Raw genomic sequence first — 26,178 nt, forward strand, 5'->3', positions numbered from 1 at the left:
TTCTACGTTTATCCATTCATCCTTCAGTGGACACTTGATAAATCAGTTTATTTTTACAAGAATTTAAAGAACAGTAGGCGTGAAGCACTCAGTAGTCTGAGAAAGCTATAGAATTAGAGCTGGATTTAAGTAGACTTCCTTGAGTTTTGTTGGCTAAGTTTCGAATACTCCTATTTTAAAAGTATATTGCTGGTAAAACTGTCTCAGACCGACTCAAAGTGAAATGTGAGTTGTTCTTGATTGAATTTCCTATAAAAGCTTTCAGTTTAGTTGAAACCGAATTATGGTATTGTATTTATTGGCCAAGATGAGGAGGAAAAGCAGAGGGCCATACCTGACTTAAACTCACTGGGCTCTTAAGGCTGCTTTTCCCCCAGCTCTCCAAAGGAGCTGGCGTCCCGTGGCATCCACACTGGGATTAGAGTTAGAGGGGATGCAGGCTCACACGTTCAGACTATAGTGCAGTGATGTTTCCTACTTAAGTGTTCAGGAAACGGGGCGCAGTGCTGGAGCTCCTCATACCCCCCTGTTCCCTTTCCTTTATGCATTCCAGACAGACCCCGGGAATGAGGTGCTCCAGCATGGCCCCCAGCTCAGGCTCTCCAAGTGCTTGGAAGTCACTCCTCGGGCTTGCTAAGGAACTGTCGTGCACTCCACCCAGACAAATGTCCCCAGAGGGCCTCCCGCCTACAGGGGCCACCAGTGTAGCAGTGTGAACCACCGGAAAACTCCCAGAGGTCAGAAGTGCAGAGGCCTTGGTTTGCATCCCAGGCCCATCACTGGGGAGCGCTGTGACAGTGGGCGGTTCCTTGTCCCCTCTGTACTGCAGGGTGCTGAGAATCAAATGGGCACCAGCCCCAGCCCCCAGAGTTGATGTGAAGATTGAGGCAGTATGGTTACTCTGTGTCCGATCTGAACTTTAGGACAGGCCTGCCACACTTAGGGGCTTAGAACATGGTGGTTGCTGTTTGTCATTGTTGCCATTGTGTAGATGCTCTTCCAGACACAGCTTCACGGCGGGGCGGGGGGAACGGCTCGTGTTCCGAGGGAGCACTCTTGGGCTGCGGTAGCACTGCCAGCCTGGGCTGGTGAGGCCCTCTGCAGCCTAACCCAGGCTAAGTGTGTGGTGGGTCAGTGTGTTTCACAGGCAGGTTGTGTTGTCTTCAGCGACAGTGTCACGGTTCACTTTGGTGACACAGAGGATGAGTTCAGGAGGCCTGCTGTGCTGAAAACAGTCCTGATGAGCTGTGCATTTGCAGAAAGTATAGGAAATTCTGGGAAACCCATCCATGCAAATGAGAATGACCTTCGAGAGGATCTCATGAAAAGCAGTTGTGTTCTGGGAAGAGCAGTAAGGGGACACGTGACCATGCTGCTCTTATGTCACTAAGGATCTGTACTCCTGTGAGTGCCCAGCAGTGGGGGCTTGCCCTCCGACCCAGCTCTAGGGGGCTGCTGCCTTAGGACTGCGTGGGGGGGGGCCTGACCTGGTCACACCTCATGGGAGGCTCTGTAGAGGCCCACAACGGCCCTGAGGCTTCCTCAGCCCCTACACACACACACACACACACACGCACGCACGCACACAACACGGGGATGGCGTTCCTAGAAGCCAGATCTAACATATGTCCTGCTGTCAGCCTCCTCCCCATGGAGAAGTTAGACCTTTGCCTGATGAAGACGCATCAGCTACATGAATGTGTTTATCAAGAATTTAACTAACTCCCAGGGGAGAAAGTATCTTCTGCTGCCTTATATTTGAAACCACTGACATTTTTCTTCAAGATTGGTTGATTGCACAGTACATGTATATAAACTTGTAGAAATGAGTGATAAGACGAATTAGCCACCAAACCCACTGCCACAATCGTGTGTGAAAGTTTCCCATAAGCCTTTTGTTCCGAGTCCTGGACTATGAAAGGTCTAAGGTCAGCTTCCGCTTGTGAGAATCACACAGTGTGGTTACAGGGTGGCCGTTCAGGATCTGCCTATCACTGAAGTGCTTGCTGAGAAAAGTAGACTTCATTTCCTTTTTACTTGCAGGAACAATTGCTATGTGTCCTGAGATGGGCAGAGTGTCCTTAGGGCCGGTCTTCAGAGTTGAGTTGCGCTCTCGCTCGAGAGTGTGTGTTCCTGTGTGTTGGGTGTGTTTGTGCTGAGTGCTCAGCGGTGGCCATGCCACAAGACGGCTTGTTAGACATGCTTTAGGCCCATAAAGATGGCCCTGGACCACTGGCTGCGGAGCTGCAGCTCATTTTAAGGAACATAGTTGCGAATACACGAGGAGGGCCGGCAGGGGAAGGGCTGACTCCTGTGCCTGTGGCCTGCTGACAGGTGTGTGGGGGAGTTCACTAGCCCTACCAGTCCCCACTCTGGAGAGACTCAGAGCCCTGCCAGTGAGACAGCCTGGAGTATCCCAATCTGTCACTTTTTGTTTGAGTTTTTCAGTTTGCCATTATATTTGTAAGAGGACAGATGCTGACGGCATATGAAATGAGACAAAATAAAAGTGAGGATGTAGGGGTGAAGGCATAGAGCCCCTGAACAGCGGCTGGCAGCAGATGGGTCAGACTCGAGTGCTGGGAGGATCCCCTGGGAGAGGAAGGTGGGTTGTGTGGTGGTGCTTTTCTCTTCTCCTAGCCTAGGGCAGTTGTGAGGAGAGGCCTGGGGGTCTCGGAGACCCCTGGAGGGAGTTGCCCATGGGCAGCCACTCTGAGCAGAGGCCAGCATGGCGTGCCCTACTTCAGCTTCTGCTTCCCTTATTCTTGTTGGTAAACTGGGATAGGGAATGAATTTATCCTGTCTAGTTTTTTCTAGTTTTTAAAATCCTAGCGTGTCTAAAACAAACAAAAAATCATTTAGCTTCTCACTAAAGTGTTTGGTTGTGACTTCTTTCCATGAAGGATTTGTGAATATTGGTGGAGGTAGGACTAATCGAAGAGACTAGTGTTTATGGTGGGCTAATGGAATCCTATCTGTCTGTGTCTCCCTCAAATTTGCCTGCTCACCCTGGCTGTTGAGGATCAGCTCTGGCCATACCACTGCTTTGCTACATAACCTTCTGTGCGTCCCTGTTACCTGACAGAGAAGGGTTGTGCTTCCTCGGCTCACCATAGGGGGGCTCACCCTGCAAGACCCACTCATCCTTCCGGTCACAACCCCTGCCCGTCTTCCGCCAAGGATGGTGCTCCAGCCTGACTCGTCATCATGGCGGCCACATAAACCGTCACTCTCCTGTGTCCTAACTCCTGACTTCTGTGGGAATCCTTGGTTTCCTATACATCCTATTTCGGATGCATTTCTTCATAAAGCTTCATTTCTCCTAGTTTTTGCAGTAGGTGCTGACTTCTCACCTGCCTGAGCCCCCCTGCACTCTATGTGTACTGCCCTCATGCCAGTTACATTTTACTTGTGTTTTCCTTAAAAACTATAAGTAGGTAGTATTGAGTTCATTTTCTATGCCAGGCTCTGTTCACAGGCCCTTGTGTGTTTTCTCAGTTCACCCAACAGCCCAGTACCTTGGCTGCTGTTCACCCTCTTTCTTCAAATATGGACGCCCAGGGATTGAGAGATGAGGTAATTAGCGCAACGTAGCAGCTGGTTGGTGGTGAAGTGGAGATTGGCATCGAGGCCTCCGGACCTCAGAGCCTCTATCTTAAGCGCCGCGCTACGTGGATGAAATCTAGCACCGTAGGTAGACCAGAGCTCATGCCATACTTGTCAGATGAGTGCACGTGTGTGTGTGCTTGGGGTCCAGGCACGTGCTGCAGTCAGAGCCGGCTTCACGGCGGCGCAGCCTATGCGGGCGCACAGAGCCCCACGCTGACACGGTCCATGCTGGCTTCACGCTTGCTGTCGCTGCCTTACAGTTTGCAGTACTGTTTCAACAAAGGGACTCTTCATTTTCATTTTGCACTGAGTCCCATGAATTATGTGGCTGATCCTGCAAGCAATCCATTTTTATTTTCTGTTCTTTAGAGTCACCCTAGATATAGAATTGACTCTTCTCAAGAGGCGCCCGTGATGTGTGCCAGGCTGGGAATTCTAACTGCTTGCCAGCAGCTGTGACGTGCTGATCGTTTCTCTCCACGTGCGGAATCGCCCGATTTTCCTAGCTGTGCAAAGGAGTTATTCCTTGTTCTACAGTGACCTTGTCCCAGGAGGCTCATCAGAGCGGGATTCCATGATCCAGCCTGAACAGCTGATATGAACTGTTTGGTCGGAAAGCCCGGGTAGCTCTGGTTCACAAAGAACACAGTAGGAAGACATGAAAAGACAGAGGGACAAGTGGCTTGAATGAGAATCTAGCTTGTTCAAATGGCACCCAGATTACTTTACCTTGAATCGTTTGTGAGATTTTTTTTTTTTTACATAATTCTGGAAGAATCCTGATTGATATACATTTCTGAAGACAGATTCTAACTTGGTCCTCTTCCCTGGGTGAATAGCATTTTAATTGCTAAGTTGTGGTAAAGAGCTGTGCTTAATTATGGACTCAAGTATCTAATTTGTCAGTCATTGGTGCTATTTGAAACCCTCTCTCTTGTTTTTGCCATCATTCCACTGTTTGCACTTGGGTTACAGAGGGCCTTGTCTCCTTGGACACATCCAGGCAGTGCTGTCACTTTGGAGTACAAAGCAGGACAGAGAGGCATAATTAAACCTATATGAAACTACTCAGGAAAATGTTTCCTCATCAGCCACTCAGATGCTGAGAATTCTTTATCCGCAAGTTGATAAATTATAATCAGTCACAATCTGAAGAGATCAATTTAGTGAGAATCTATTAATGTTAACACTGTGTGTAGTCCTGTGAGTTGATTTATGGGAAGGGTGTGTTGGGGTGCAAGAGTTTTACTTTATTAGAAATCTGGGTTTTTGGGTAAGTCTCTTCTCCCTTTTGCCCTGGTATGAGAATGCTTCTGGAAAATGAACTGATTCTGATCTTGGACCATCTCTTCCTAAACATCCATTCCGTTCAATTCTGTGTTTTCAGTGCTGTGAAATGCACTGCATATAAATGAAAAGCTGGTGTTAAGTGGAGTCTTGTGGACTATGGGGGCATCGTCTGTCTGGCTGATGATCGTGACTTTTTCAGTTGCTGCATTTTTCACAGAATCAAAAAGCCCTGGTGTTTTATTTCTGCGGAGGGAAGTCAGAGGGCGCTCCAGAGAGCATTTAATATCAGTTACTTTAAAAACATTTAGTTATTTCTTGGCTAAATTTACAAAAATGTAGGGAAAAGAATCCACTGAAATTAACACTGAAAGGTTTTTAGACATTTCCTTTCTCACAGTGGCCAGAACATTCTTGAAAATTCTTACATTCCACAGAATTGAAAAATCTCACAGCAGCTGAAAGATGTGTTCGTGTTAGTCCTCTAAACCTATTTGGCAGTAATATCCAGATGTGGGAGGCTCGTTAAGACTGAGAGGAAGTAGAAAGAGCTCAGTTTATCTCAAAAGAGAAGAAAAGCCTTGTGATCTTGCACTGACTCTTCCGTGGCCTCAGCAGCCCTTAAAATAGAGTGGATGGTAGGGGATGGAGAGTCAAGAAGTCAGCACGCTGGCTTCCTGTGTGAGCCAGTTTGGGGGGTCCCCCTTTTCAATGCGGCAGGGCAGCGCATGGCCCAGCTTGAGTGGTGACCAGCCGCAGGCTCTGTCTGGCAGTAGACTGCCGGGCAGGCGGCACCGCCCGCTCCCTGAACGAGGTCTGTTCTCAAACAGTATTTGTGTGATGGTATCCATTTCAGAGTGTTTGAGAAGAATAGTAAGTCATCAGAATAAGGGCTAATTCTGAAAATTCTTTTGCCCGCCATACATCTACGTCTAGTGTCGTAAAAACATTTGGGTGGCATTCCGTCCGTTTCTGTTTGTGTTCTGTGTGTGTGAACAGACAGAAAACAAAGCCACTATTGAGTTATATAAAGGCAGAAGAGGGATGGGAGTGAATGCCGGCCTTCTGGAAATGCTATTTTTTCACTTTGGGATAACTCCAGTAACCAAGTAGAATTTTCTGATACATTTGCCAAATAAAAGAGCTGAGGTTGAGAACTAGCATGAGATATTTTAAATTAATGTACGTTTTGGAAAGCAGAGTAAGAAAAGCAAGCTCTAAATACAAATGTAAAAGTTACATCTTGACTTTCCCTACGGAATCAGTTGTCACTTCCTCACAGAAACACAAACGTGAGTATTTACCGTACATTTAATTCACTGGCATTACTGGTTTAGCCTGAAGAGACTTAGAAGAACATGCCCCCCCCCCCCGGATGTTGCACCGGCCCTGACCACGTGAACGTGCTCGTCCCGGGTCTCCTTTATTTTCCTCTTTCTGTACTACCGCCACTCTGCACAGGAGGCAAGCAAAGCACCCACCGGTGAAACTACATTTGAAGTGTCTCTGTATTACAAGCCTAGAAAAGCCTACCCAGTTTTCTTTGTAACTTACTTCTCCTGTTCCTCCTCTGCTCCAGCCCCCTTCCCATTATTTCAGAACAAGTACTGAGAAATTTGGGATATGTCTTAATGGAAAAGAATAAAGGGAGGTCTATTTTATGGTACCCAGATAAGCGTCTTGATCTCTCTTTTATCAAAACATGGTACCCAAAGTAGGCATGAGCTGGTGTTCCAGGACCCCACTAGTCCCTGACCCCACCGGGGCTGCCCCACACATACCCCTCTCCTGATCCTGAATCCTCCTGACAGTCCCAGCTGTGTAGCTAGTATTTCTCTCGATCTGTGTAGCAATAACAAGATTGGTGATAATAACAGGAGGAAATTAGGAACTCTGCCTCTTTCACTAGCTTCTCATCCCATTCCCTCAAGGACCCAGCATCCTTGGTGTCCTTATTTGCCCCATTGGATAATACCTAGAGGAGCCATTATCAGTGAGTTCTCTTGCCATTATATGTCAGAGTGATGATATGCTCAAGGGTGCTGGGTGTAATTCCGTCATCCCTTTTTCTCGCATGTAAGGAAGAATATTAACTTTGAATCTCTAATAATTGCTTTTAGTATAATATTCACAAATTTTGGCACTTTATTATTAGCGACCAACTATTTTCAAACTGCTATAGACCCACCACAGCTGAGAGCCCCTGGCGTGGGCGTCTGATGTCACTGTGGGCCGTTATTCTGGACCCACCTACTGTTCTTCACTTTCTGCACTGCTGATAGAGGTTCTCCTTCATTCAGCAGACGTGCTTTAAGCAACCAGAGATGTCGAGGAAACAAGGCTCAGTGCTGCCCCTTAAGGCGGGAATCGAATCTAGTTGGGAAGATAGACACACATAAAACTAACCATACGAAAGGGTGTGCTGTAGCGACGCGAAGAGCAGACGGTGGGGGACTCCAGGAGGTTCCGATTCATCTAGGAATTCAGGGATCTGATGTTGGAATCAGGCTTGGAAAAAAAGGATTTTATGTCAGGGAGGGGGAAGAGAGGCAGAGAGGACAAGATGAGTAAAAGCATGCACACAGAAGCTGAGTCTGAGAATAGGGGCGCACTGAACCTGTCCTGAGTGTAGGGTGCGTGGAGGCAGGCAAAGAGCAGGAGAGGAGGAAGGGCTTGCACAGGATGGTCCAAGGCCTGGAAGAGGGGGCCAGGGATTCGGTCCTCTATTCTGTAGGCAAAGGGAAGGTGCGCGGAGCACGTGAGCGGTCTGATGGCTCGGCCGGGTGGAGCCTGGAGGAGTGGGGTGGACGGAGCCTAGAAGTCAGAAGAACAGTTAGAGCGCAGTCGTGCTGATCCAGGCCGGAGATGGGGGGTTGGGAGGACAGTCAGCAGGTGGAAGACCAGTTACCTTCTTAGACTCCATGTTGTCAAGACCGGCCCCCAGGGTGCCTGACACACAGTACTCATTAAAAGTTGAACTTAATGAGACCAATTGGTGTGGAAGATGAGGAAGGGGGGGAGGGCAAAGGACGGTTTCGAGGTGTCTAGCTCGAGATAACAAATACAGGAGGGGCAGGTTTGGGGGAATGGCAAACCTGTTCGGTTGGATGAGGTTTAATTTGAGCTGCGGTTGACGGTGTTCGGTAGAGATGTCCAGGAGACAGCGGGAGAGTCTAGGCTTGTCGCTGAGCAGAGAGATCTGCTCAGAGAGTCACATCCGCCTCTTGGGCGTAGATGGGTTTGGGAGTCATACTCTCAGCAGCCGTCCTTATTTTTGTTCTGTTAGAAAAGCTTCTCGTTGTGTCACCTTCCTGCACCTGAAACCCCATCCTGTCCTGCTCCAGAAAGTGCATAGCAGCACTGTTAGAAAATGCTCTAGCTCGGCGAATCGGGTCTGTCCCCAGCCTTCAGAACTTTGGTTTGAGTAAAAGATATCTTTTCCTGCAAAAGCGTCCGGCCGAGCAGACCCACTGCAAGCTGTCCTAGGAAGGGGAGAAAAGCCGGCCTTGTCTGGGGGACAGCAGTCACTTAGCCGGAGCAGTGGATTCACAGTCAAGAGGCCCGGCTTGCTGAACGAATGACCTAGGTTCCCCTTCCTCAGCTCTCCCATGGAAATGACTCGCTCCTGAACTAAATCTTCATAGTAAGATGGACTTCACCCCCAGTCACAGTGGCCAGCGTCACTTACTGACGTCCCCGGTCGTCCTGTTGTCCACGAGAGTGGAGGAGGTAAAGGACACAATCGATGTCCTGATGACAGAGCTCTGGTTTCTGTCCCCAGCGCCCGTCAGCAGGGTAAAGAGCCTGTGGAGCTCAGCTCTACTGTGATGGTGTATAAATTCACTGATTCCAATTAAATTCAATAAGTGACATTCTGGGCATTTTTATGGAGGCTTTTAGATGGGGACGCTATATGATCAACCACATTTATAAATACTGAATAGCAAAATCTGAACAGTTGTTCCAGACTTTGAGTAACAAAATTAGAAAACAAAGACACATACAAAGAATGCACTAGTCTCACTGTGGTCATAAGCTCTGGGAAAACCAGTGTGAAAAATTGGAATTAATTGCTATGTTAATGTCACCAGGGTTCAATTATCTTCTGTACTGCCGTACTGGGAGACTGCAGAAGCAATTCAGCACATTGAATTTTGGCAGCTTTTGGAAACATACATGCTTTCCCCCCCTGTTATTTTTTGATGTCCCCCACCCCCATTCCCTTCAAGGCCATTCTCCAGCTGTTTCCTTAGGGAGTCATTTTATGGGGAAGTTTCTTTTGTAGGCTTCCAGCTGGCTTCATTCTCACTACCTCCACGAAGTGGCTTTCTTTGTCGCGTTTGTATGATATTATCCATCATGCACTGCCTCGGGACTTCCCCTTGGATTGACTTCATATTTTTGGTTTGTGCTCACAGGCTGTCTCCCGGTTCAGACATCTACGTGACGGTCTCATCCATGGCTCTAGCGAGGTCCCAGCAGTGTCGTAACTCCCCTAGCAACCTGTCTTCATCCAGCGAGACTGGCTCTGGTGGAGGCACTTACAGGCAAAAATCCATGCCCGAAGGGTAGGTGTGGCCCCTGTTGACGTCACTGCCTTTCATCTGTAACTCAGACCGGCCTTGATCGATCTACAAAAGGAGCAAAAGGGAAAATGTAGTTAATATCCCAGATAGAAGAATGTTTTAATGTCTGGTTCAAACCACTTCTCGGGAAGTTTATCATTCTCTAGCCTCCAAGGGCTCAGTGGCAGGGAAATCAGGTTACATTCGTTTCTCCAGTTGTATGTATTGTCTAGTTTCAGAGTACCGAGTTTGTTACTTCCTGAAGCAAACTCCGTAGTACTGGCTGGAGTTGGTGTTGCTGTGAAAGTAGGGGAAACGATCATCCTAGCCAAAGCTTAAAATTAGTTTTCTCACGCTTTCAAAGTCGTCTGTGATTTCAGCTTGTGGATTTTGTCGTTTTTCTTTCTTTCTTTCTTTTTTTTGAAAACACCAAACACCCAAAAATAACTTCTGACAAGACTTAAAAGTAAAAGGCTAAATGTACATGATTTTAGAGGCTACTAAAAAGAAAAAACCACCACCACCACCCCTGGAATGTCTGAAGCTGGGAAGTAATTAGCAGCAAAATGTTAGGTGGCATACCCATGCCATCTTTGCCCAGAGGAAGAGTGAGAGAACCATCAAAGACGTCCTGCTGGGCTCTCTCTCTGGGGAAGTTGGTAGAGAACTTGGAACCATTTGAAAATCAAACGTGAGGCATTTATAAAAACTGATGTTTCTATTCCGAGTTTTCCCCGTATATATTTTTAACAAACGCGCACATGATTTGGTTACTTTCTTGAGATTTTACCATGTTACAAAATAGTCATGCTTACTAAGAATATCTTCAAAATGGGTATTTTGGTTTATCCTATAGCATTTTGTTGGTTTTTACAGCCATTTTTTGTTGTGGCTGCTGCTAAATATTTATGTTAGCAGGAAGTAGGTAATAAAACCACTGTAAAATATGCTTCCCCCCCGCCCCGCATTCCAGTGTCCCCCATGGGATTCCCCTGGTCACATATCTAAAATGCACATGTCTTCTTTTAATTACTTTAGTGACAATGAGAAAAAAATTTAGCTCCTATTCATGAGTTCCTACAAAAGGTTTTATGAGTTAAGTATTGCTATCGTACCACACCACAGGCCCAACTAATTATTTCTTGTTTTAATTAGATTTTAAATGGCCTGGTTTGCCTTCAAAAATAAGAATTCACTGCAACTTCAGTGTTAATACAGCAATAAAACATAAACGAGCTAACAGCAGCAAAAGCACTGTTTTCTTGGGGCCGTGATACACTTGAAATGTGCACCAAAAATGTAAGCTGAAACCTGAGCGTTTGGGTGAGTGTCGGAAACACAGGTCCTGTGCCCATCCTGCACGGTGTTCTTAACGAGGTGGTAATAATTGAACCTGACCTGTAACACCAGCCCTACCGTAGGTGATATTGAGGGTTTTCCCTTTGTTTGTGAGGTTACCCAGTGTTTGTTGACCGTACTGTATAACATCTTTTTTTTTTTTTAAACCTGGGTGATGCTCTTTAACAAGATAATGATACAGTGTCCTCTGGACCCCAGGCAGTTTTTCTCCTGCCTCCCAGTGATGTAGGAGACTGTGCACTGTCTGATTCACGTGCATAGCCCGGGGGCTGGGTTGGATTCTAGGCACCCTTATCAAGAGAAAGATGATCACATCTACTCTACAGCGTAGCCCCATACACGTAGGTATGTACCAGTTACCGGTGGGGCAGGACCGAACGTGGTCCACTGCAAACTCAGTAATACTCAACTTTAAGCAGCTCGGAAGCATGCGGTTTTACCAGTAGATCAGATCAGGACACAGTTGTTGTCCACAAGTGTAATCTGTTCATTCCTTGTTCTCCCTCTGCCTGAGCGGGCCCAGTATCTGCCTGTGCCTTCCCTGGTGCGGGGATGCTGAGACCATCCCGATAGCTTGAGAGGCGAAATTTAACAGGGTGGCTACTGATGCCCGTTCTGTGCAGGTGGGGGAGAAAGTCACCCGCACAAGTTTAGAATGGCAACAAGAGAGAAGTAGAAAGCAACACTGTTGAAAAGACATAGGGTCTATTCTACCGTCCTTGGAAATTTATCTTCGGGCCACGTGCTTGAGGACTTAACGAGGCAGACAGTGGCCAGAGGGAGGAACGGGCTGGGTGAATGAGGAGCTTGGAGATCGTGGCCAGAAGCATAACTGAGGGCACACAGCCCGCAGACGAGACCGACAGAGGCAGGCAGGCCACTGCAGCTTCTCTAGCACTCGTCCATGAGGGTGGAGCTTGTCCTGAGGACCACTGAGACCGAGAAAGGAGAGTTGTGGAGAAGTTTCCAGCCCATGATGAGGGAAGGCCGTGAGCCTGCTCATGTGCCTCGTGCCCATCAGATGATATGTACTTCTCAAGGCGGGATTGAAGGACAGCCTTGCTTTATCGCTCATTTATAACCAGACAGCCGGAAAAGCATTCAGCTTTAAATCCAGAGGTTTTAAAAGTTGTCTTTGGTTTCCACTGCTACCTACCAAAAAGGAAAAGCAAGATTGAATCCATGTCTAACTTTTATCTCTTTGCCTTTTTGGAAGAGTCTTCATTTATTGCGAATTTAGAATAAAATCATAGGGCCATTTGGAGGGTATTTACTGTCCTGAGCTAAACAAGGACCCTACTTAGGGAGGAGATGGCAAAGATCATAATTAGTGACTTGCCCCCACCACCAGTTTTTGTTATTATTAATGGAAATAAGCATCATTGCATCAAGTAATAAACATATACAAAGATGCAGACAGTTTTAGTCATTTTCTTCCAGATGTTTGGATCAACTTATAAGAAAGGCAGAACTGAAATCCACACCCAGTCTGTAGAAACCACCCTTTTGTTTTTTAAAGAGCACCTTTCACTGAAATTTTCATATATCAAGGTTCTTGTTTATCATGATGGAGGTAACTTTGTTTAGGGAGGCTTGTGATTGAATTTGTAAACAATTGTCATTGGGCAGAAGTAATTTAGGGAGATGTTAGAGTAGGAGGTTAAAGTTACAGCCTTCTTTGCTTTGCAAATGCATTTGTATGGATTTTTCTTCCCCGATCCATAAAATGGAATTTTCCATTTTACAAATAAAGAAATGGAGACAAAATTCGAGTGACTGGGTTGGGGGCTGGAACTTGGCTCCAGGCCTTCTTCCTCCTCGTCTCCTGTTCTTTCTAGTGCCCCACTTGCTGGTTCTCCCAGTGCATTTATCAGCCTGTAGCAAGTAAGGCACCTGTCATAAGCATCAATCAGTCAGGCTCTGTTGATCTTGCATCGTATTGATTACTCATAAGCTCATTAGTAACCACACACCAATGTATAAATGTCCATATGAGTCTTTGAATTTTACACTCCGGCCCTTTTTCCTGGGCTCGTTCTATTTACCTGCCGACATTGCTCATCAAGGCATATGCTTTAATTAGGCACGTATTATTATTCTACCCAGGGTAAAATAAAACCAGCTCATTAAATAGCTAACTATTCTTTCCAGAAATAGACATTTGCCTTCATGTATGCCAGCTAACGTACTTCCAGATTGCCCTTCCCAAAGGCAATTTAAAATTTAGACATCTTGAAAGCGGTCACTCTGTAATGTAAATGATAGCATCTTTGTCTTTCAGACCTTAGAGCGCACATTCAGGAAATATTGGCTCGAAGAATGAGTGACTTAGGGATTTAGCAGATCACTGCGTTAGGAGAAACCCCTGATCTGGTCCAGTCTGAAGACAGACATGGAACGTGAGGATAGTGAAATCTTTCCTTTGCCCGTGAATGAGAATCTGAGCTTGACTACACGTGTGCTAGAAAATTTGGGTTTTCTTATTCTATGTTTCTTGGGTTAGCGCAGGGCTAATGTCTCTGGCCCTTGTTTACAGTGTATGTACTGAGCACACATCCCTTTCTCGAACAGAGTGATGTGTGTTGACCGCGACACACACAGTTTCGGCACCCGAGCACACGCATGAGCGGGCGAGTTTCTGCATGTAGGCAAGACTAGTAGTGCCTGCGTTAGCGTTTGTTTCATCACCCTGGGCCTGTCTTCCCCTTCTGGGTGCCGTCCCTGATGTCATCTTTGCCTTTGGGGGGATTCGCCGTAGGTTTGGAGTAAGCCGCAGATCGCCAGCCTCCATCGACAGGCAGAACACCCAGTCAGATCTCGGCGGCAGCGGGAAATCCACGCCCAGCTGGCAAAGAAGTGAGGATAGCATTGCTGACCAAATGGGTAAGTAACTAATTCCTACGAGCAGCAAGTTGCTTTTATACCAACGTGACACTGGCCACCTCTTGACGACGTCATGAAAGCGTTCTGTGATAGAATACAGCCTTGGTTAATACGTGTGTAGGAGTTAAGTCTCAGCTGGATGATGGATGAGTGAGGGCAGCAAATAAGACCTGAGAGAAAAGTCAAAGAATTCTAAGTGACCCCCTCCCCCAGTTTAAAAATTGAAAGGGCACAGGAATTATTCTCATCGCCGAGATTGAAATGCCACACTGCCAAACCACACGTGTCCTGAGTATCTCCCCCAGCCCTTGTTCGTTTGCTCGTTGTTGCCTACTCTGAGTGCCCTGAGAGATGCATTGGTATCCTTAATGTCAAGTGTAAAAAAACAGAATAAACTGTACGACGTGGGAAGGAGATGCAGTTGCTGTTGGGTCACATCTGTAGCGTGGTTAGGCTCTCTCTCCTCCCTCCTGTGCTGCCCCACCCCACCCCCGCTCTGCTATTAAGCTATCAGCCGAGGCCATGTCTTAGTCTAAAACAGCTGGATGGGAAGGATTCGCAGCGGTGAGCCTTCATTTGATTTCTGGCATGGCCCTTTCTCTACGTGGAGTTGTTCCACGTGACACCGTAACACTAGTTGATACCATAAAATTTTGCCATGAAACAAGACTAAGTCTCAAAACAGTAGCATCAGGGATTTAGTGTCAACACTGTCGTGACCAGGGACGTGAATCTGGACTGTGGGGTGGGGTTTTTCTCCCCTTTATCCTATCTCTAGTAGTAGTACCACCAGTGTGGGGTAAAAAGAAGGAAACTTCAGGGCTGAAAAAGGTAAACTTTTAAGGCAAAGACCCATCTTCTTTTTCTTTTTTGCAAATACGTTGTTTTGCTCGGTTTTAGTGACTATTCCCCTATAAATGTACTAATAACCACGAGCATAGGAAGGAGTGGAGACGTGTTTAGCTAAGACAGGAAATGAGGAAGAGAAATGGAATTCTCAGGTTCGGAAGATCTGCTTCGTTCCAGTACCTTCAGTGAGATGTGCCTTGTTACCGGAGCCATCTGTCATTACCCAGTCTCATGGCACCCGCCCCCAACACAGAAAACCTGAGCATTTTCCGATCTGCTGTTCTGCTCTTGACAGAATGTTTTTAATCCCATATGTTTTGATACTGTTGAGATGGTAATGACACATGTGAAAAGGATCCCTTCTTCAGCATGACTCTAGCAGCTTTTTTTGGCTCCTAGTGTGGGCTTCGAGCAGAGCTGCCAGCAAGGTCTTTGTGCAGTGTTCAGAGCCACACTTCCACTCATGTGAAGTCACAAAGGTACCTTGGGACTAGAAAGGGTCATTATAAGGTTCGCCCTAGACCCATATTCATTCTTTCACATAAACCTCCCTCCAGTCTTTTTTACTTTGCACCTACTCTGATTTGGTGGCATCCCGCTCTTAATAGATGAGACTCTGAAATTAATATCAGTGAGTCTGTTTAACGTATTTGTTCATCCTTTTAGATATGCCTTTTTTTTTTTTTTTTTTTAAAGTAAGATACCCCGGAACCTGCCAGAGAAGCCTTTTCACCAACTGGTGGCCTTTCTCCATCCAAAATCGAAGGCTTCAAATAAAATGTTAAAATAATTTTTTTTTCCTAATGTTTTAAATTCTGCCATTCCAGAGGAATAGCCTCGCTTTCTCTAACTGACACATCAGATGGAAATCTGGGGCTTGATGGTATAAGGAATGCTAGGGAGAAATCAAGAAAAATAATTGTTCGTGCTCATTACTCAGTACACTGTATATCCATTGAGTGCCTCAGACACGCCATTTGTAAGAACAGTTCTCTAATGACTTTCAGGTCACTGAGCGAAAATGCCCGAGGCGATTTTTATCTGTTAGCCAGACCCACCTGTCTGTACATCGTGGGTGACACACTGTGCCCCAGTGGAGATGAGGCTGTGAGCTTAATTGGCTCACCCATCTCAGCGGATTTCATTTTTCTGCCTCTGCTTTTGGAGATGGTGGAGAGTCAGAGTGAAAGAGGATGATGTTGCCCAGTCCTGTACGTTTAGGAATGGTTGCAGAAGCCCGGAACCGTTGCCGTTAGCTCTCGGTGTGTTAAGCGAAACCGCTTGCCTTTTATCTTTGGAACCCCACCTTGAATGCCGGCTTGGAGTCCGAAAGGAAGCAATTGTCTTAAGTAAACTAGTTGCTGTGTGTCTTTTCTGTTGTGCTTAGCTTACAGTTATAGAGGACCTCAGGATTTCAATTCTTTTGTCCTCGAGCAGCATGAATATACAGGTAAAATATTTCCAAAGTGTCCTGGTAAGTAACACGTGATTGCATCCGTGCCTGTCTAGGTAATGTAGACCGAGCTAGGTTAGCCACACTTGGCAATGAATGAATTTCATAAGTCGAATCCATATATTCTCAACTTTCCCCCCAAAACCAAAAGTTGATTCCTAACTTTGCCGCGTTGTTCATGGCCTTTGGTTTGGTGGTACTTGGCTCTGCTACTGTGTATGACGTGACACACTGTCACCAGCTGCAAGCTTTACCCATCAGCCACTTAGTTTCTGACATGCTGTCTCTTGTGTAAACTCTCAACAAGCTTATTGCTGAAATTCCGAGTTTGCTGGTCAGTGACCTGAGAGATGCAATGGCAAGCCGTCTTCATTTGTCAACATGTGCTCGTACCCATTGAGCGCCTGCCCCATAATGTCCTGTGCTGTATTCCAGAGCCGACGTGCCATCTCCCAGCAGTATCAAAGGTACTGCCCGCTTTCCGAGAGAGCCCCAGTGGGAGATTAATGCGGCAGGATCCGGTGGTCCACTTGTCTCCAAACAAACAAGGGCATGTAAGTTAACTGTCAAAAATGATAAGATTCCTAGCAACGTACACTCCATGCAATGTGAAAAGGGCACAGGTGTGCTTTGCTGTTTCTTCCACATGGTCAAAAAAGGCATCCTGGCGGGAGGTGGGCATTGGCTGCTCGGGCCCTGGAATTTCTGTTGCCAGGGGCCCTAAGGTTGCTTTGAGATAAACTCAGATTCCTCCTTGGTATGCACCTGCCACCCCCACAGATGGAGATGGAAGGCCATATGATGTGATCACAAGCAGTCCTAAAATGTTGGGAACAGAAATGTGCTAAAATGGATTTCTGTTGCTTACACAGTGGCAAGCACGGGATATGGTTGAAGCATCAGTCAAGGGGACAGACCGCCTCCTGATGACTACCCTTCCTGTCTTGCGTAGCTACACACATTTTTGTTTTACCATACTTCTACATAATTCCTGATCACTTACGGGTAGAATTAAGAATCAGAGGTTTTGCCCATGTAAGCTGTTCTCTAGTAAAATGAATATGAAGCTGACGGAACAGAGCGCACGCCTGTGCGTGGGCAAGCACCCTGCACTGGGCTGTGTGGTGAGACTTACCGAAGAAATGTGATGTCGTCCTCGTTCTACTTGTAAGTGAGAAATTACCCGATCTGTCAATTTCCCTTCCTTCATTAACACCTTTATATTGATGACACGGTAAAATAATATTTTGAATAGATTGGGTTAGATTAAATATATTCTTAAAATTAACCTCACCTGTTTCTTTTTACTTTTTTAAATGTGGCTGCTATAAAGTTTAAAATTATAAATGTGGTTCCTGTTACGTTCCTATGGTATCTGTTACGTAGTTTACGCTCTCAGCACATCTCAGTTTAAACGAACCACATTTGAAGTGCTCCCAGTAGCCATACGTGGCAAGGGGCTGGCAAATCCCACAGCACAGGTCCAGAGCTAAGGAAGTTCCGCCCTGCAAACTCGAAAAATAAACGAAGGCCTTGTAACGTAAATGGTGGTGTCACAAAAAACGGAATCAGTAAAGTAACAGGTTGATTGGTTCTTGTTTAAAAAGAAATCTTTCACTTTGAAGTGAAATTTTTATGTCCTCCTCCTGCTCCTTCCCCCAGCCGATGAAGAGCATGTCCCTTCCTCAAGCAGCGCGCGCGCACACACACACACACACACACACACACACACACACACACACGTAGTTCCTTCTCTCCTCTTTTCATTCGATCTCTACCAGGTATCTGGACTTCCTGTCTCCCATCTAATTTAAAATATTATTTTATTCAGATATCTTTTGAAATCTTATTTCTTTGATAAACTATAGAATGTTCTAAGCAACCAAGCAAGCCACTCTGTGGAAAGGGTTCTGTACACATTTTAATTGAGATAATTCGCGTATCATAGTATTTGGTACCATTTGAAGTATATAACTTAGTGGGTTTTAGTATATTCACAGAGTTGTGTGACCATCCCCACAATCTAACTGCAGAAATCCTGTATCCTTAGACAGTCACGCTGGCTCTTCCCATTCCCTCCAAGCCCTTGACCACCACTCATCCACTTTCTATCTCTGTGGGTGTGCCTGTTCTGGACATTTCATATGAATGGAATCGTATAAGATGTGGCCTTCTGTGTCTGGCTTCTTTCACTCAGCATAACATTTTTAAGGCTCCTCTGTGTTACAGCAGGTGTTAGTACCTCATTTCTTTCTGTGACTGAATAATATCCCATTGAATGGATATACCACATTTTTAAAATACATTCATCAGGTGATGGACATTTGGGTTGTTTCTACGTTTTGGCTATTCTGAATAATGCTGCTGTAAATATTCATTTAGGTTTTTCATTTCTCGAGTAGATGCTAAGAATGGAACTGTAATTGTTTTCCCACAGCAGCTGTGCCACCAGCAGTGCCAGCCATCATTACGGGCTGCCGTTTTGCTTAGAACCATCCCAGTGTGTGAAGTGTTGCCTCATTGTGGTGCTGTTTTGCACTTCTCTGGGGACTGAAGATACTGAGCATCTTTTTATGTGTGTGTTGGCCATTTGATACCATCTTTGGAGAAGTGTCTATTCAAATCTTTTGCCTGTTTTTTGACTGGGTTTCTTGAAGCACAAAAGTTTTTAGTTTTGATGAAATCCAGTTTCTTTTTTTCTTTTTTTTTTTTTTTTGTGCTCTTGGTGTCATATCCAAGAAACCATTGCATAAATAGGTCATGAAGATATATACTTAGGTTTTCTTCTAAAAGTCTGATCGTTTTAGCTCACACATTTAGCTCTTTGATCTTTTTGAGTTTATTTTCCTGTGTGGTAAGGATCCAGCTTCATTCTTTTCTTTTGCATGCAGAAATCCGGTTGTCCTAGCACCGTAATTTCCCCCTATTGAATTGACTTGGCACCTCTAATAAATTTTACCTCTGAGCCCTCCTTGGAAAGCTGTCTTCTAAAGAGCTGCCAGTTGGGGAAGGAAAAGGAGATCTCCTTAGGAATAAGTCTTATATTCTGCCTTATGTTGACTCCAAGTGGTAGGACTTTTGGAATCCAGCACACTTTCTGATTAAAGTGATCTCAATACTATTGATATTTTAGTCTAAGTGAATGAAAAATGGATTCTGAAAAATAAACCTGTCTCTAGCGCTCTTTGCCATGACCTCTCCTAATGGGTTTTTCCAGGCACCTCCTGTCTTCAGTTTATCATTGAAATTTTGGTGCTGTGAGAACTCCATAACCAGACACGTGCCAGGGAGCCCTTCTCCCTAGCGTTTCTAGCGTTCAAGTCATCTTGCTTCCCTTGCAGTCTGATAGCCACTACTCGAGCCACTCCAGCAGCAATACCCTCTCCAGCAACGCGTCGAGCGCCCACAGTGACGAGAAGTGGTACGACGGGGACCGCACCGAATCCGAGCTCAACAGCTACAACTATCTGCAGGGCACGTCTGCCGACAGCGGCATCGACACCACCTCCTACGGCCCCAGCCACGGCAGCACGGCCTCCCTGGGGGCCGCCACGTCGTCCCCTCGCTCGGGGCCCGGCAAGGAGAAAGTGGCACCCTTGTGGCACAGTTCCAGCGAAGTGATCTCCATGGCAGATCGGACTTTAGAGCCAGAGAGCCTCGGCCTGGACCGGAAGACAGAATCCTCCCTGAGCCTGGATATCCACGGCAAGAGCCAGGCCGGCTCGAACCCCCTGACGAGGGAGAACAGCACTTTCAGTATAAATGACGCTGCTTCCCACACAAGGTAACTGCCCCCCGCGGCCCCCCAGCCCGGCCCTGAGGTGGGCGGCCAGCCCCAGCCCACGTCCCGCGCTCACCAGGGAACCGAGACGGGGTTTTCCCACGGGGACCGCCTGGTGTCTGCCACCGAATACTTGATTCCTGCAACCCGAACGCGTCATTTTAAACTGCAGACAGCAAAGTTTACATGATGAGTCTTCATGAAGTTGTGTTTGATTTTATAAAAGCTTTCTTACGTACCAGAATCAGAGAAGAATTTTAGATTTCTGGCTTTCAGGTAGCGATAGAGAACGAAACAGTTTCTTTTGAAAACACGGAAAGAAAATCTTGAGCATATCTTTAAAAGAGAGGGGTCTTTCCTAAGATTAACGTGGCATTATTTACGACGCCAAACGCATCCTCCACACTGCCTCTCTGTCGGAGAACGTCACTTAGCCAGTGTTTGCGTGGTAATTCTTTTTCAGGAATTGCCTCCTGACAGTGATGTCTTGATTTGGGGAGGGGGGGTGTCCAGTAGACAAGTGTAGCTAAAATTAGACATCCCATCTACCTTTCTGAATAGGAAAGAACACATTCTCCTGTATCCTTGGCGATCTCTCTGCTAGGCAAAATAAATACCATTTTTCATTTCCTCTTTTGGATTTGAGCCAAAAATCCAAAGTATGACAGGCTTCTTCCTTTTTAGGGAGGAAATATTCCACCACTATCTTTTTGGGCCTGTTGATGTCTGTGGTGGTTTCTCCTTTTACCCTTTTTTTTTTTTTTCTGGAAAAGATGTTTTATTTCAGTAGTAACGTGGGAATGTACTAAAGATAGTAATAATGATGAACACTTGATTGAATACTTAGGTCCTAGGTATTGTTCGAGGTGTTATATATTTTAATTCACTTCATCTCAGCAGTCACTATCTGAAGTAGGTAATATAATTCTCCCTAGTTTATAAATGAGAAAAATGAGTCACAGAAGGGTTAACTTGCCTTGTGTCAAAGCCAGGATCCTTTTATTGTCGTCAGTCATCGATCAGTTTGCATGACGGCACCTAACCTTGCTATCTTCTGGGCCTCCTTTATTATGCCCTAAAGAAAAGTAGCAGACACACTGAATTTAGTTTTACTTTTCTGATGGGAATCTAGGCACATAATCTGTCAGTAAACCCCAGGTAATCTTAATGACGGAGGATGTCCTCTGTGTAATTTGGATTTAACGTGATCGCTTACATACTCGGTTCTCTCCTGTGTCTGTATCGCTACTGACAAGATTCTGGAGCTTCCCGTCTGGAAACACCGGGTCGGCGTGTGAAGCATTCACAAGTTTTACTTCTGTTCACCACGACCACGTTGCCCATCTAGAGACCGTATGACTCCCAAGCAAAAGGGCGACTGGGAAAGTCCTCTTCGGTATTCTTGAGGACCAGGCGTCCAGTTACCTTTCCCCAACTCAGATGATAGAATGTTTGATTTAGATAGGTTAAGGACATTTTTGGGGAAGTAGAACAGACCATCAAATACCATAATGTGACATAAACCTAGAGTCACATGACAAAGAATTACAGCAGTCACTTGCTGTTTGGGGCATGCCCCACCATCTCATCGGCTGATCCTTTGCCCTGACTCTGTTTTTCAGTTCCAAATAGTTTCTGTGTGGTTTCTAGGTTTAGCTCGACTCCTATCTTCTTGGTGTTCAGTTATTTTGAAAGGAGGCTATCGTTTTAAGAATGATATTCCAGGGCCGCCTGGGTGGCTCAGTCAGTTAAGTTTGCCTTTGGCTCAGGTCATGATCTCAGGGTCCTGGGCTCGAGCCCCCATCAAGCTCCCCTGCTCACCGGGGGGGCTGCTTCTTCCTCTCCCTCTGCCTCTTTCCTGGCTTGTGCATGCATGCTCACTCACTCTCTCTCTTACTCTCTCAAATAAAATCTTAAAAAAATGATATCCCGTTTGGGGATATATATGCCTGGTCTAATTTGATGGCAGAAGAAAGTCGAGTTAGGGAGGTCTTGTCTGGAATAGCATCCCCCATGGAGTAAGGTTGAAAAGGGCTGGGCCTCTGGAGCCAAAGCACAAGATGTCAGCTGTGCCATCTAACAAATCCCAGGGGTACAAAGCTCCCCCCATGAAAAAAAAAAGTAGGCACCTGGGCTTGCATTATCTGACCATGCTGACTGGGGCTGGCTGAAGGCCTCAGAGGATTATCTGAATTTTCTGCTTCAAACTGACCATGCAGAAATCATTTAAATCGTCATTTGGAAATAACTCTTCTGTTGAAAGTCAAACTTAGTGGAGAAGAGAAGAATGTGGCCTTTCAGGGAGGGTGGCAGGGCTTCCACCCGCTGATAGCTGAGTCACATTCGTTTCTAGACTCTGGTAAGCAGGGTGCTTTGTGACTGTAGTCTGTTGATCTTGGCAGGGTGAGCTGGATAATCAGAGCTTTAACAGACTTCCTTCTCTGGAGGAAAGAGGGTCTTAGCCACCAAATGCACAGTGCTGGAGAAACTCAAATCACTGCAAATTAGAGTGTTTGTGTCCTCGGAAGACAGGAATAGCAATTAATGTGGAGATCTCTTGACAGTGCGTAAAAGAGCTCGTACCTGGGACTTGGTGACAAAATCTAAATTACAGTGATTAAGTTCCACTGCGTATTTCTGGCTGGGCTGTGTTCCTACCCCTCTGTCCTCGAGTCTCCCTGTTGATGATTGTGCAGGTTTTTTGTGGCACCCCAGGAGAACTGCATTAATGTAAGTTGGTAATTACACAGGGTGGTTCTATTCGCATATCATTAGAGAAGCCATACACACTGATAACTTTCTACAATTAAAAAGTCTATTAATGGCCCTGATGTGTCGCTCCCTAGAATATATATGTATTTTCTATGAAGTTTGAAAATTTAGGGAGAGATGTGTATTTATTTTTTTTGCAACGCCTATTTCACTTTCAGGTCTTAAACCACTCCCCCCCCCCAAAAAAAAAAAGGTTTATGGTGACCACAGGAGAGACAAAGACCATTCCAGTCTTAAAACCCTCTTGCCAGGGGTGACTCAGTCGATTAAGCACCCGACTGTTGGTCTCAGCTCGGGTCTTGATCTCAGGGTCGTGCACTCCATGCCCAGCACAGAGCCTGCTTCAGTAAGTAAGTAAGTAAGTAAGTAAAAGTAAGTAAGTAAGTAAGTAAGTAAATAAATAAATAAGTAAATAAATAAATAAATAACAGATTCTCACCAACTGGGCTCTTCTTTTTCTTAGAGTTCTGGCCTGGGCAGTAGGCAGTGCTGGTTTGTGTGGTGACCAAAGACCCCCTTTGTTAACATATGGTGCTCTCGTCCTGCATAGCCAGTGGCATTGCTGACGTCAGAACTAGATTTAGGAGCACACGTTATAAAGCTGAAAACCCCACCTCATGGTTGCAAATACACATTTCTTCTCTGACGTCCTGACCTGACCTGTTCGGGGGTCCAGGCTTCCACAGCCCACCTTCATTTGCCCTCATTTGCCAGCCGTTCTGCTGCTCCCTCCTGGTGCCATCAGCGCCCAGAGCTCGGCAGCCGAGGGGTACCCCCCCATGTGATGACATCGGTACCGGAGGATTTCTCGCCCACTGTTCATCCTCAGCACCTCTGCATATCGCGTGCCACCGTGAGCAGAGTGGACAGGTGCTCAGGACGTCCTGGTCATCAAATAGGAGTAACTTGTTCCTTCAAGTTCCCACTTTTTGCCTGATGACTCCTCAGGGCCCCCACCAATAATCCATTTCAAAAATCACATAAATCCTCCGCTCCGACTACTGTAGTTCAAAGCTTAGTGTATAGAAGTGTCCGTATTTGCACAGAGCTCTAGTGGTTTTAGGTACAGGTATATGTATGAGAGTCTACGAAAGTACCGGTACAGCGTGAACATTTAGTAAAGTCCTCTCTATGTAAGATTTGTTTCATCTGCAAAATACAACCGGGGAGGACTTTTTAATAGCTTGTCTGCAAGTATCCGTCAGTATCTGGATGTAAGTTAGTCAGTGTCTGACATTCACTAAAAGGGCTGATTAAAGTCCAAGAGAAATGCCTGCCCACGGTCATCAGTACCGTTCACGTTCATGAATGTGCCCTTGCTGGTTGGCTTAATAAGTTCACTTTTCATGCCAGAAAAGCTGTGTGTTTCTTGAGAGTAGAGGTAAAGGAGGGCTTCTCGGGTTGAGTTTACATTGAGCATTAAGACGGCCGTGGGCTCCCGAGCGCCGGGCTGCGCGCCGCTGTGCGCGTTAGAGCTGCTGCGCTTACAGTTTGTCCTTTGCCCTCTCCGGCGTCCTGCTATGTGAAAACTATGCCTTCTTTGTTTAGAAATGATTCTGCTGTCTCTATAACAACATTTCCTTCTCACATCTCTCCTGCCTGGAACTCTTTTTAATTGCTTACCATTAGTTGCCTCTCCTCTACGCTTTTTTATTAAGGTGAGAATATTCTTTTTCTAAGTTTTATGGGCTAATTCAGAATTTGAACATGCAGCCTCTAAAATGATAAACCCAGAACTTCTCTTCAACGTGTTGTTGGCTCTGCTCGTCTTATGTCCGTGGGTCATTTTCACTGGTCATTTCTTCTTTGTGGTCTGACACACGTAGACATTCAGGATTATACTGTATTTTGCTTTGATATGGCAGAATTCCGGGTGATCTCGTGTGTGTGCCCCATTTCTTTCAGTTCATGGGAGTGGGTGATGATTTTATCCAAAATACAGTGATGTTCCGCTAACCTCAGAGACTGAGAAACAGAACCGCTGTGGTTGAAATTTCAAGTGAGCACTGACAAAATGAGACCTCTGTCAAGCCACAGATGTCCGATTGCTTGATGTGGCACTCGCCGCCCGGAAGTTCTCACTGCTCTGTTCTGTGATGCAGCTAATTCATTCATCCAGTCAATAGGGAAAGCCTAAATTCTCCAAATGCCGTTAAATCATAAGGCCAAAAGGAACTCCGAAGGAACAGAGTTTATCCCTTGTCCTATTGAAACCATCCTACCAGGATGAGAACCTGTCCACCTGCCTCAAAAGCAGGGAGAGGGGAGATAATCCCAAAAAGAGAGAGTCCACATCCTCTCTGAGCAATTCCGGTGCTTATCATGTCGTCTCCCTCTTCAAAACTTCATCCCGTGTCTACCTATCTGCAGTTCCTCCCGCTGCAGCTTACATGCACAATTAAGAGAGAATAAATGGTTTTTTTGAGCTGAGTTTCTTCTACACATTAAGGAGATTTTTGAAGGCTAAGATTATAAAATTTACGGATACCAACAAGAAGCCATTTGCAACAAAATATATATATATATTTATACCGCCCTCCTCCACCTCCAGGCAAGTCGAGAGAGAAATAGAAGGAAAGTACATTTGCGTGCTGAGATCGAGGTGTGCGAGGCCAGTCCTCCCACGGACCAGCCCTAGGGCCAGTCGGGGCATTTCACCACGCGTGTCCCTAATCTGTGATCAAATAACACCCGGCCTGCTTACAAAATGGTTGTTTTTATATGTTGGTGAGAATAAGAAAAGGTTATCCAGTGTATTGCAAACTGTCAATGTTCCTTTGAGACGAAAGGTTTTGGCATTTCCTTTTTCAAGTTCTCCCATCACCCGCCTTAATGAGGTTTATCTCGCTCCTTTTCCTTCAACAAACCCGTATCTCCCACAGGTCCTATAATTGTCCTTTATGCGTCTCATTCTACAATTACATTTTTGCTGCTTAAGTTTCCTACTTTGTTTTCTTTGTCTTTTTTAGATGCCAGACCTGAACGTGACATTCTTCTCAGCGGTGCTTTAAAAAAAATGTTAATATTCGTGGTTCTCTTGTTAGCTCCCTCCTAAATAGCTCTGCATCGCAGACTCATTAGCTCGCCGTCCACCATGACCCCTGAAGCCCCTCCTACTGTGTATCCCTGGCCACCCATTTCCCTACGCTTTCTATGTTAGTGCGCCCTTGGACTTACTAAACACCTCACGTTATTTGTTTTTAAGTTACAGTCTAGTTAGTTAACGTACAGGGCAGTGTCGGCTTCAGGAGTAGAAATCGGTAATTCATCCCTTACACACAGCACCCGGTGCGCGCCATAGAAATAGCCCATGTTCTAGACGGACAGTTTTCTTTACCACAGTTCCTGGGACATCCCCTCCGCCAGCTTCATCATTCCCATTTCATTTTTCCACGGTCCTTTAGAATTCGTGTCTCCTGAAGCCCTCCTAAACTCTGGAGCCCAGTATTGGCCGAATTGGCTAGTGTTGCACACAGTGGGGGCAGAAGTCCTCCTTAATCATGTCCCCCACATTATCTGTCACCCAGAGGCTGGCTTATTTGTTATTTGTACAAGTAATCACAGGAAACCCGATCCCCTCCCCTTGGTGCTAGGCCAGCATTCACAGCCTTCGTGCAGAT

The 26,178-nt window shown here is 45.9% G+C and overlaps 1 protein-coding gene across 8 annotated transcripts in view; it reads left to right on the top strand.

The window, feature by feature from the left end:
- The window catches only part of SIPA1L1 (signal induced proliferation associated 1 like 1), a 371,151-nt gene that overhangs the window by 313,171 nt on the left and 31,802 nt on the right, over positions 1–26,178 (top strand). For all 8 annotated transcript variants that reach the window (XM_087856075.1, XM_045807903.2, XM_045807913.2 and 5 more), the window contains 4 exons: positions 9,315–9,464; positions 13,579–13,703; positions 16,441–16,559; positions 19,347–19,789. In XM_087856075.1, coding sequence (XP_087712201.1) covers positions 9,315–9,464; positions 13,579–13,703; positions 16,441–16,559; positions 19,347–19,789 — 837 coding nt within the window. The remainder of the gene's footprint in view (positions 1–9,314; positions 9,465–13,578; positions 13,704–16,440; positions 16,560–19,346; positions 19,790–26,178) is intronic.

Source organism: Ursus americanus, chromosome 26 (genome assembly GCF_024610735.1).
Source record: "Ursus americanus isolate L20-20 chromosome 26, mUrsAme1.1.p, whole genome shotgun sequence".
Lineage (NCBI taxonomy): Eukaryota > Metazoa > Chordata > Mammalia > Carnivora > Ursidae > Ursus > Ursus americanus.